Source organism: Montipora capricornis, chromosome 7 (genome assembly GCF_036669925.1).
Source record: "Montipora capricornis isolate CH-2021 chromosome 7, ASM3666992v2, whole genome shotgun sequence".
In the NCBI taxonomy this organism is placed as follows: Eukaryota; Metazoa; Cnidaria; class Anthozoa; order Scleractinia; family Acroporidae; genus Montipora; species Montipora capricornis.
This window is the reverse complement of record NC_090889.1, coordinates 31041059-31053533: the sequence shown is the minus strand read 5'-3', so window position 1 is coordinate 31053533 and position 12475 is coordinate 31041059. Positions and strand designations below refer to the sequence as shown.

General features: G+C 38.6%; 1 protein-coding gene across 5 annotated transcripts in view; it reads right to left on the bottom strand.

Annotated features, from left to right (window-relative positions):
* The window catches only part of LOC138056899 (forkhead box protein P1-like), a 21277-nt gene extending 10287 nt beyond the window's left edge, over positions 1-10990 (bottom strand). For 2 of the 5 annotated variants that reach the window (XM_068902834.1, XM_068902835.1), the window contains exons 1-10: positions 10516-10988; positions 9617-9770; positions 6142-6645; positions 4763-4832; positions 3085-3115; positions 2904-2938; positions 2259-2343; positions 1321-1408; positions 744-800; positions 1-379 (exon numbers count right to left, since the gene is read on the bottom strand). The exon at positions 1-379 is cut by the window's left edge and continues 12 nt beyond it. In XM_068902834.1, coding sequence (XP_068758935.1) covers positions 1-379; positions 744-800; positions 1321-1408; positions 2259-2343; positions 2904-2938; positions 3085-3115; positions 4763-4832; positions 6142-6645; positions 9617-9688 — 1321 coding nt within the window. In that variant the 5' untranslated portion in view covers positions 9689-9770; positions 10516-10988. Of the gene's footprint in view, positions 380-743; positions 801-1320; positions 1409-2258; positions 2344-2903; positions 2939-3084; positions 3116-4762; positions 4833-6141; positions 6646-9467; positions 9593-9616; positions 9771-10515 lie in introns of those variants that run through there. The other 3 variants (XM_068902836.1, XM_068902838.1, XM_068902837.1) reach the window with 3 other exon arrangements.
* Positions 10991-12475: the final 1485 nt, after the last annotated feature.

Sequence of the window (12475 nt, the reverse complement as noted above, 5' to 3'; positions counted from 1 at the left end):
CATCTGGGTCTCCTTTTCTTCTTTTCACGTGGACAGGTTTTTCATCCATGATGTGGCAGCCTGCCGCGCCCACGATCGTAACAGAGTCAGCCGCTGAATTTGCGATATCACGGACAGTGATATTCGGGGGCGGTGTGAGGGGATGATTCCGCAGGGGAGACCCCATGGTCGGAAGAGGGCTAGCGGGTGTCATGGGCACCTCTTGTCTAGTGGTGAGAGGAGTTGAATGCTGCGGCGATGGCGCACCGTCAAGTGTGGATAAGTGACTGTGGGTGGAGGGGTGGGGGTCATGAAGATGAGGCTGAGCTTGAGAAGGAGGCTCATGCTTCGAAGCCTCGTCTTCGAGTTCAGAATTTGTGGTTGGAGAGTGAGGCGAGACCTGTTATAAAACAAACAAAATACACAGAGACATAAACGAAAGTGAAAGAGAAGCTTCATGGTTAAAATGTTTTGTTTCAACTTCAATTTTGAGGGTTCATGTTTCGTCCATATGAACCTAAATAATGTTTTTTTTCCATACTGTTACCGAGCTTCGATCATCATTAAGTTTCAAGGTAGTACGCACAAACTGTAAAAAAAAAAAAAAAACCTAAACCCTTGAAAAGTGTTCCCCTCCAAATGAACGGGAGTGAGCAGCCGTGGTACTGTGTTGGTGATCCTGTGGTGCTATGCATTTTGCTGTTTAACATGATCGCTCCTATTACAACATCCTGACATATGACAACAGCCTCACAAAAACTAACCTTTGGGGTGTGAAGATGATTCATCATGGCCGACAGCCTCTCACGTTCTTTGTTCATCTATAACCAAGAAAATTCTCACGTAAGCCTTGGGTTGAATTGAGACAGGGCATGCCTCCATCATCTGCATGCCTTGCTTATGTGTTACGGGAAAAGCGGCTTTGTTTCAACAAAAAGAATAGAGAAAGACGACTACAAAAGGTGGTAAAGGGTCTGGAAGACAAGAACAGCAAAGGAGTAGGCGGTTTGTACGTTTTTCTACCGTCTTTCTACTTAACTCCCGTCTCTTTCTAGCTTGCTCACAGGCTCTCTCCCTCCCACCGCAAAGAGAGAGCTTCCACACCGGTTACCTTAAAGTTGTAGGCTGACCTGGACTATGTCGTTTGAAACAAAGTTAGAGCTGTAACTGGCTTACATGTACAACCGATTTAAACCTATTGGCTGCTAGACTGCCATTCTGTTACCCAGAGTTTAACGCTTGTCCTGTTTGGAAAGACTCAGCCTGGAATTAACAGGCTTCGTTTATACATAGTGAACTCTAGCTGAATGCAACTTGCATTATGCCACAGCAAGCAATTACCTGAAGTTCTAGGTGCATTACAACTTGCATTTGGACTCTTGCTTGAGCTGTGCTTCTTTCATTCAGGGCGTGGTCAGCATTGAGGTGACTATGGACAAAAGGAGAAAACAAATGAGTGAAACAACTGTCTGTATGACCCTGAACTCATTAACATGTCCAAGCCACCCATGCTCAGTGGTGAAGGCACTTTTTGCTGCTCCTGACTTGTATTTTCTCAGTTGTGCTTTTAATTTACGGCTCGGCAATTTCTGCTTTTTCCACTTTTAGGTTCTCTCTATTGCTAAAACTTTTCATTATTGGTTTTCACATATTGTCACGGCCGCCATGTTGGTGTCCCCAAACAAAGAAATGGCGGCCATGTTGGTGTCCAGACCCAATACTCCAGGAATTGAACTCGATGATCATGCAAACGCTTTCATTTGTTTTCACTGAAAAACATGGCTGTTGATCACGTGAGTGCTAATGTAAACCAAGAATAGGAACTTTGGAGTTCACAACAGGAAGGATTATAATCACAAAATAATAAGCATGCAATGAACTGTCATTTTTTGTTTGCAAAAGTTGAGCTCTCCATGATGCAAAAAGAAAGGAAAGTATCGATGAAATGAAAGTAATAGTAATATTGTTGAAATTTAAAAAACGATCTCTGGCTAAAACGATTAAAAACTACGAGCTTTCGACTGCCCGAAGTGCAGTCTTCATTTTACCCGTCGAAGACTGCAGTTCGGGCAGTCGAAAGCTCGTAGTTTTTAATCGTTTTAGCCAGAGATTGTTTTTTAAATTTCAACTATGTTTCACCCTGGCTGCGGCAGGTAATATTACTTTCAATGTTTAATAATTCGAATCATCATCTTTGTCCACATCATCATCATCATCATCATCATCATCATCATCATCATCACCATCGTTAAAGTCATCATCATCATCGTTTTACTTACTGCATAAACTGTTGATAATTCTCACAAAATGCCTCACAGCCTGGCCATTGACAAATGTTGTGGTGAAACAATGGATGATGCTGAGCTGTTGACACATCAAACACATTGAAAAATTACATAAATTCAATAGGCTAGTTTCCAACAGACCTTTTTGCAGATACGGCGGCCATTTTGATTTCTATTGTTTCAAATAGCTATTATGGGATGCCCAGGGGGCAAATTAATATGAGCATCCCATAATGTCTTTCGAAACAATATAAATCAAAATGGCTGCCGTATCTGCAAAAAGGTCTATTGCGCAGCAACAAAAGAACAGAATCAAGGTTCAGGGGAATAATTAGAATTTAGTTTTGTTATGCAAATTATTTCCCTACAAACCTTGACTCTGTTCTTTTGTTGCTGCACAATAGCACCCTTTTCAATTGACGTCACAATCTAGCACCCAAAGCATCGTGGGATTAATATGCGGACAAAAACAAAGACCTTATTTTTGTTCACATTTCAATCCCATAATGCTTTGCAATAATCCATTTTTATCAACCGTAGAAAATGCTATTCGCACTAGCCCATTGCAAAACAAAAGGAATACAGTTGCATGGTGAATGAATTACAACCTGTGTCCAATGTATCATCAATAATTATTACCTGCTTGGGCTTCACTGATGAATGCATTTGTTGCCCTAATAATAGTAAAGAAATACAAGCCCTGTTAATGACGCTTAAGTCGTCACATTATGTGACACTGCATTAAAATACAGTGTCATTTTTTGGTCAGTCAGTCAGTTAATTGCAAACAGAATATAAAATCAGGTTAATTTATACTCACACAGATTCCTCTGATGGTTGTGCTCTTCCACCTAGAATGATAAAAAATTTATTATGTAGATTTATGTTAATTATGTTGAATAAATTGTTAATTTTGGTGTCAAATTATTCAACACCCAAATCAACAATAAAATTAGGAGCAAGGATGGCACAGTCGATTAGTGTATGCAGGCCTTGGTGCAAGAGGTCCTGAGCATGGCCAGAAATTTCGGACATTTGAGCCCGCGCATAAAGCAGCGGGCCACTCAACAAATATATGCAAATGAAGCAACATGCCGTTCCCAAGAAAATCCCTTACGGTTGATTATAAACAACTACATTCGTTCTTCTCTGTCATTTTATGTGACATAGCAACTCGCTCGAAACATAGAGGGAAATTTAACGATGTGGAAAGAATTATTACTCGGCGAAAATGTGGGTTCGATAAGTCTTATATTGCTTCTTATTCGTCATGTATTATCTCTCGAGCCGGCTTGTTCTTGCTGTATTAAAGCTCATGTCGTCTGTGTATTGAGTGATGCATACGTGTATTGTGATTCCAGAGTTACGAATACTTGCTGAAATGGAAAGTATGGTCACTAGAAGCTTGCAGCTAGGAGCCAGCTCAAAACATTACTACGGATTTGCTAACGTAGATTGAGACTGCTTTCAAGAACGATCGCGGGCATGACGTTAAACTGCTGTCCTAGAAAACTGCAGGCTTGAAAAGCCTGGCTTTTGCTGAATATTTTGATACCAAATATGCAGAGTTTTCGTGCGAGAAGACAGCGTAAAGACCGAGAAATCGTTGCTCTCTCTAGCATGGAACGGAACTGGAACTGCGTGACATATCGACCTTTTTTTCTGGACTTATTTCATTGGGTACGGCTTTTAACAACCCAAAGGAAAGGTAAATTTATAAGCCGAAGATCAGACTTTTATTTTCAAGATAGGGTTTATCTGTATTTTATGACTCGATTTTGGCAAATTATGTGGCATCTTTATATGTTTTGCTATTTCCTCTCAAATATGTCATCTTCGATTCTTTTGTCAGTGATTTGTAAGGCCTTGACTGGATCTTAAGTTGCAAATTGATATATTTCCAAAGGAAAGGTATGGAATTAATTTCCGCATAAAATTTTTAACCTAATGTGGCGCTAAAATGTCGTTGAATAATGCTGGATTTTGGCAAACTGGAAGACTACAGTATTGTTCTTGTATTTCCCGTAATTCCATCGCTTCTCATACAAAGTTTTGTAATTTTGTACACCATTTTTGAAAACGATTGGGAAAAGCCACTGTTGCCATGCGGGCTCAAATGTCAAAAATTTCTGGCCATGTTTGATTCCTGGATTTCGCATCCTTGTTTCGACTTCTTTCCTTTCCGTGTAGCTAATTTAGTAGCTTTAAATACCCGTAGAACGGAGCACTGATGGAGAGGGGAGAGTAAAATGAGTGCATTGTTGACCTCAGGTTTGTCAGTTGAATTAATGTTACGAGTTACCGACGTTAAATATGGTTACTTTACTAAGTACTTTTACATTAATGACAATGACTGCTTCTGCCTTACCAAAAAGATTGTATGTAAATTTACTAAAAAGTGACAAGTTTAAAAAATAAACAATTATAATAAGTAAGATAATGATTTACAATCATAAAATAAAAATAACAATCTCAATGTCAGTAGTGCAGGAAATTACCAAAATGAGGATCTCCCAGTCCTTTCCACTTGCCATCAAAATAGGGACGAAGTTCTTGCTCCAGTATAGCCTGCAAAACAGAATATTACTTGTACTTTCATTTACAAAATAAGATGTAACTTGTACCATGTTTTTTTCATCCTCCAAACTCTATTCATAAGTACACATACTTTGGATTGGAGACCATATGTGACCATATGCATGGAGGAAATCAATAAAGTACAGCAAGACTTATCTTACGAAAAAACGAAAGCCTGAGTGTACATTTTGAACCTTACTGGGAATGAAGCCCAAATTATTCAGTTCAGGCAGCATTTCACAGGACTTACTCACAACCTGGCAAATTTTGTCACCAATTAATTTTGTTATATGATGCCTCTTCATAAAGAATTTTTAGGTCAAAATTATAATAATTAATAATAATAACAACAAAATTGTTATTATTATTATTGTTATTATTATTATTATTATTAGTGTGACAATAATTAACAATTGTCCTGTATTAACATGAAGAAAGATACAACATTTAAAAATATAATTTAAGACTTGTTTTGACATACTTGGGACATACGTGGGAGGCGCGATGGCCTCATGGTTAGTGTGCTCGACTCCGGAGCGAGTGGTCCGGGTTCGGGTCCTGGCCGGGGACATTGTGTTGTGTTCTTGGGCAAGACACTTTACTCCCACGGTGCCTCTCTTCACCCACGTGTATAAATGTGTACCGGCGTAATGCTGGGGGTAACCCTGCGATGGACTAGCATCCCATCCAGGGGGGAGTTAAAAATGCTCCTAGTCGCCTAATGCTATGGAAACCGAGTATAAGCACCGGCGTGTTGGGTCATTGGCTCGGAAAGTGCTTACCTTAAATTACCTTCGACATACTTATTCCATCTTCAGTTGTGATGAGTTTGGATGAATTGATACATTATTCCCATACTTACAAAAACAAATTAAATGGATTAGCTAAGATACTTAGCTACTATCATCACAACAAAGCCGTTAAAAATGAAAAAATGAAAAACAAAAAGTTTGTTGTACACTGTAATTTAGAACTGAATAACCAACAAGACTTAACTGAAAGAGATAGGGCAAAATGTTGTAGTTGTTGGTTAAGAGTAGGTTTGTTGCATTTGATATGCAAACCTTCTTTTATTATAATGTTAAAACGCAAGATATTACACCCCTTTAAGCATTCAGATACCCTCATAAAATTGATGTCTAATAATTCTTGTGTCTCCAGAAAGTTACCAAGACCTGCTTTGTCACTGCATGCAAGGATTTAGTGCAATTTCAGCAAATTTGGAAAATATGTTCATTATCAATGGATTCCTTATTTTTGCTTTGTCAGGAGTTCCCAATTACCTTAGTATGCCAATTACCTGATGTTGCTGCATGTGCTGGGGTGGGACTGGTCGCACTAGCAATGGAGGTGGGTGGGTAGCCATCACTGTTACTGGTCGCCCAGGTGTCTGCTGATGAGGAAAGTGAAAATGCCCATCGACATATCCTGGCGGGCAGCCACAGTGAGCATGCTCCATGAATGCTGCCGTCTGCTGTGAGTGACACCCAGCTGGAGAGTATACGTGGTGTGTATGCGGCCCAGGAGGACATGTTGAACAGTAGTGAACGCCACCATGTTTTGACAGCAGTTTAGAGTCCGGAGATGGAGACTTTGATGCATCCATCATCACACTGCTGATTGCTGGTGCGATATGCTGATAGACCATACCAGGAACATGTACCTCACGACTGCAACAGCAATTTTGTGAAGTGCTGTGCTTGCTTTGCTGTGTGACTTTGTGAGAAGCTTGAGCTGCACATGTACAGTTCACAGAGCCACACATTTCTTGAGTTCCATCCCCAGAAGATGAGGAAACCTTGACCTAAAGAAAATTTTGAAAATGTAGTTACAGCAATTTAGCAAAGTTACTGACGACATGCCTGTACATTTTTTGCTCACAAAATTGAAAATAATAATAATAAAAATGATAATAAATAAAATTGATAATGATAATGATGAAAAAAAAAAAGGAAAAAATTTAGGAAATTTCTCCTTTAAAAGAAGCATTTTCCTGGAGGATTTCTGTTCTCACTCCTCCTTGTCATCTCAATGGTTCCCATGACTCTCATCCATAGAAAGAGTGAGGCAGGGTAACGATGCTGTAAGCCAGAAGTAAGAGCCAGCTGGACTCACTGATACTGTTTGAGCAGATATTCAGCGATGAAATGGATATAGAATTAGGTATGGAGAAGTGTGTTGTCTTAATGATGTATCTTACAAAGCATGTTAAGTGGCTGGCCATGGTGAAACACATGGCTGTAATCAGAGCACCAACCCAAATAGTGGCAGAACTTGTTCACAGGGTAAACAGATGGTGGTAACTAGGAAGTGTTAGACTGCTGGTAAAAAGCTTTCATCGAAACCCCTGTTGAAGTTATGTGTTAAGTTGACACAGTCAGAGGGGAGACAACACCTTATTAATACAATAGGACCAATGGAAGAAAGCAAAGAATACCAATATTTAAGGGAGTGCTTTATGCTGACAACATGCTACATGACAAAAATAAAGGATAACATTGGAAAAGAATACTTACGGTACATAAAAGAAAAAGTGACTCCCTCAAAATTGAAAGCTGGAAACTTGACGCATACTACAAACACCTGAGCAGTGTCACATGTCACATGCCCGAAAAAGGTGATTGCATGAATGGAGGAAACAAGAACTTTGGGATTTAAATTGTAGAACAAGGAAATTGCTAGCCATAACTGAAGTGGTGGTGGTGTGGTACGACTTTATGTACCAAGGAAAGATGGAGGAAGAGACCTGATATCCACAGATGGCTCAGTATCAATCTAGAAAAGATCTCCCTAGTCTAAGAACATAGAGCTATGACCAATCCAGGGAAAAAGAACTGTTAAAAACAGTGAAGAGGAAAGGATTAACATGCAGCCAAGAAATGGCTGCCAGCTTAAAGTGCACCTAAACCCAAATATTTTTAGTCACTGTCTACAATATTGATCTCTCCACAGAAAGCAAACATGTTTGGCAATTCTTACCTCAAAGTTACGCTTTTATCTGCCTGGCAAGAAGTGCAAAGTTATCAAACCTAGCAGTAATTTGGACCTACGACCGTCATGTGGAAGGAATGGGTCTCTTCTCAATTTTACGTCAAAAACTTCTTTGCAATGCAAAATTTCTTTGAAAACAGGAATGCAAAGCCGTTTGTGACCTAAAATCAAGAATAGACCTATGCTCTCACACCACAGTGACGTGGGTCCAAATTACTGCTAGTTGTGCCAAGTTTACTTGGCTCGCACAGCACAGAAAAAGTGAAATTCTGGGTAACAATGCTGAAATATGTTTGCTTTGGATGGGAAGATTTCATTAGGAAAAAAAAATATTTGCTATATTCCTTTAACTCCAAAAGTTTGGAAGTACGAGATACGAGCAAAAAAAACAAGAAAATCCGGGCGAAATTGAAAAAAATTTGATGAAGATGCGATGTTTTGTTAAGACCTTGTGGTCATACAGACGCAGGCCCATCACAAAGGCAATTCTTACCTGTTCACGTACTTCTAAACGTCTGAATTGATCCAAAGTTTCCACAAAAACTGATTTTTTTGCTTTTTTCACAGAAAATTTTCACTTTCTGGCGAAAAAACGTTAAGCTTGGCAACGCTTAGCTCAATCACTTACCATATAAGGTCAAACTAAGGTATATGAGCTGATAACAGAGACTGAGTGAACCAATCAGAGCACAAGAAATTCATTATGCGAGGTTGAACATTTAATAAATATATATCATATGGCAAATTTAAGCAGGAACAATTCAAAATGGTCTCACTAAGCATTCTAAAACCAGATTTGTTCTTTCATGCACGCTTCTTCTGAATAGACCTTTTTACAGTTATGTGCTTAGTTACCTGGCCTTTAAATGAAAGTGAGGCTGGATTTGATCTTGTTATGATACAGATCTCTCTCCTTTTCTTATGTTCAATGTTGTTTTCACACTTATTAGTTGGAATTTACATAAGAAAAGCAATGAGGTTTCTGTCAAAACAAGGTCATCTCTAGCCTCACTTTCATTCATAAGCCGGGTAACTAAGCACAACTATAAAATGGTCTATTGTATCTGTACTTGTCAGCTTGAGGTTAATTCCTTGATACAAAAAAAAAACCCAAATTGACAAGAACCAACATTTGCCATGAGATACTTTGATAATCATAATGAATAACACATATACATAGAGACTGATGCATGTTGCTAGTCATCTACACAACTGGAGATCTTGCTAGATAGACTGTGGTTATGTTTTTTAAAATTTTACTTTTAATTCTGGCAATACATTATAACAGGGAATCAGAAATTCTTTACCAGCCCTAATTAATGCCAGACCAAAAGCATTTTATATTCATAGTTAAGTTAAAATAAGAATTCACGTGGTGACATCTTGAGTTGTACACCCACTAGTCCACCCTAAGACGGGAGTAACTTTCTCTCGAGGGCTGGGTGGCAGCGTACAGTGTAATTAACTGCTGTGTTGCAGATTTTAACTGAGTGATGAAAAAAAAGAGGTCTCCGATTTTACAAATAAGCTCACATAACAATTACTTTGACTGACGACTTTATTGTAAAACTGCTTGCTTTTCCTTTTCAAATGACATTCACTAACGGCATTCATTTTAGGCACAAGATAACTTACGGTTAAGATTTTAGGCTTTTAGCTCGGCGGAACTTCACGAACAAATCCTATTGTACACGCAAGACGTCTGTTTGTTGGCCGTTGGCAAACAAAGCAAGTTTTGTGGCATTAAATGTAGGTAAGGTCATCACTGAGCTGAAGTTACTGACCGTGGTTCCTCGAAGACTCGTTGTGCTTGACGTGACAGCTACTTCAGCTTCGCTTGATTTGATATTCGCCATGAAATTTTTTCGGGATATTGAGGCACAGAATTTGTAAATCGTTAAGCCCGTTACTTTTCTAATGAGCGGACAGGTTTTACGGCTACAAAGAAGCGAAACAGAAAAAAACCAAGATTAGAATATTTCTTAAGTAAATTGAACTCATGAAAACAACGCATTAAATTCAAATTTTTCGTTTTCTTTGTGGCATGCGGAAGAAAGCAACGCGACGGAGGCAGGAAATTCACTCGCTTGACAATTTCATGTTTGCTCATTGAAAACTGTACACGCTTTAGTATTTTGGGTATGATATATGTTTGATCAAGAAGAAAACCTCTTGTTACGAAAGAAAGGGGCCATAAAGAGGACTTAAATCGAAGTCTGGGGGAAAAACCGCGTTAATTGATTCAGACGCCATATGGCCTCGATTTGAATAAATTTGTTCAAGTCTCTGTCTTCCTTGTTCGTGAAATCGGGATATTTTCGGTAAAAACTGACAAAAACCCGACAAAGAGGTCAATAAAATTATCCTCTTGTCTTTAAAAGGTTTTTTCCCATCGATAACTACATTGATTTCCTCCAAACTCTCGCTTTAGCTTGCTTCTTAGCCCCCACACTATAACAACAACAAAAGGCCGCCCGAGTAAACAACAATAAAAATGGGTATTTCAGTTTCAATTGAGACATAAAATACACCAGGAAACCTCTAATATTTTTTAAACTTGTCAAGGACATGAAATCTTCCACTGAAGTTTAAGGAAACCATGACCCCACACAATCATGAAATTTATACAAGATAAACATTCAGATATTCAAGCCATTGTTGGCAAGAAGGCACGTTTACTAACCTTGGCCGCGACGAATTTCAGTGGATGAACCCGAAAACTTGTCTCTCTCGTCATTAAACTTGCAGTGGTGTTGCGTTAATTCGTCTGCCAAAACCTGGAACACTTTTCAAGCAGATTTTTAGCGACTGCGAACAGAAATATGGAGCAATTTATCTTGCTAAACAATTGCAGCGCGTTGTTGTTGATGAATTTACTTTGAGCCCCAAACAAAGCCTCGATTTGCATCGTGACGTCACGTTATTGGCACCCGTAAATAACAACAAAAATAAACATAGGAAGGCCAAACAATAGGTCTCCCACGCCAGCAATCTGTTTTTACGCCAACTAAACAAAATATCTGTTTGAGAGAATCTGTTCCCAGAGACAAATTCTTTCCTCTTTTCATCTTCATTCAAGAACGATTCACGTCCAATTTTATTTCGACCGACGAATTTGAGTAATCCACGCGCTCTATTTTACAATTGTCATCCTAACTACGCGCCAGGCGAAATATATTTTCTAGCGGAGTAATTTTTGACAAAGCTGGTCTAGATCTGTAGTCATTTTCTCCTTAGGTTAAACGTAGACAACACACGACCTTGGGTAAAGAAATAACTTTTCTGAAGGACAATCTATCACATTTTGCCCGCATTTGATTGGCTCTCGCCACCGCACAAAATGACAAGATCTAGTTTTTGCAAACATAAGGATTATTGTTTTCCAGATTATGAAAACCCGCCCAGCTGAATTTGCTATCTGTACGTGTGAATTGAACATAACCACGTGCTGGCTACTTCACTAGTTTTATTTCTCTTTTCGAAAAAAAACTTGCAAAATATAGTCGGGATTCACAAGGGCGTTCAAAAATAATACCATTTGAAAATCGAGGAGGTCATATCGCATTCTGTTTATCTAGGAATTACAGGCTAGTAAATTCAAACATGCTTTGTTTTGTGTAGTCTCCTCGATGAAACTTGTTTGTTATTCAAGCGTCTGTTCTCCAAAAAGAAAAACAGAGAATTTAAATTTGAGTTTCGACCATTTTAATCTATAGAAAGTCGCTAACTTATGATGTTTTCACGTGCACTTTCAAATTCGAAAATCATTTTAAAGCCAGAGAGTTTTAAATTCTTATCAAAGAAAATTCGCCGTGACCTTCGAAAAAAATTATAATATCGCAATTGTACTTTTCCGTTCGCAAAAAAACAAAGAAAAACAAAATAACCCAGCGTGAAATCTGTGGCATTCTATAAACAATTTTCATTTAGCCGAGGTATTAAATCTACGTCCTGTGGCTTTTGCTTTTGTTTTCAATCTTTTCTCTTTTTTAACGAGGCGTTAAGTCTGAGCTCGCTTCCCCGTCGACCTCTTCAAGTAATGCAATATTCTAGAACATTACTGATTTTTTTTAGCTTCGCTTGATGTTTTAAGGCTTCATAAATTATTTGTGAATTCGGTACAACATTTTGTTTTGTTTATCTTATTGCCAGCCATTGCCTCTCAAATCGCACCATATTTAGATGGAACAAAATTGAAAATTAGACTATAACGCCTTTGAATCAGTCTATCAACATAGAATGGGCCAATCTGGGATTGGATATTTTTTGGACGAATATGAATAATCTTGCGCACCAACGGAGTAAAAAATACAAATGAATATTTAACGTAAATAAAAACACACAAGTTCCTCTGGGTACATCAACACCGAGATATTATCAAAGAATCTTTTTTGCGTTGTGGCTGAAGATCATTTGGTCTATGTGAAGAGGACAGATTCAATGAATCAAAGAGTGTTGCGTGCGTTTTAGAGGAAATACTCTGTGTTCATAAGTGTTGTTATTTGTCAACTTCTCGTTCATGGCGCTCAAGGCTTTGTTATTTCACAAACCACGTGCCAAAAACGAAAATAATTGGGAGGGAATGCTCTCGTCCAATCATATTGAGTTTACACGAGCGCTTTTGAATAGAATCGCACATGCTC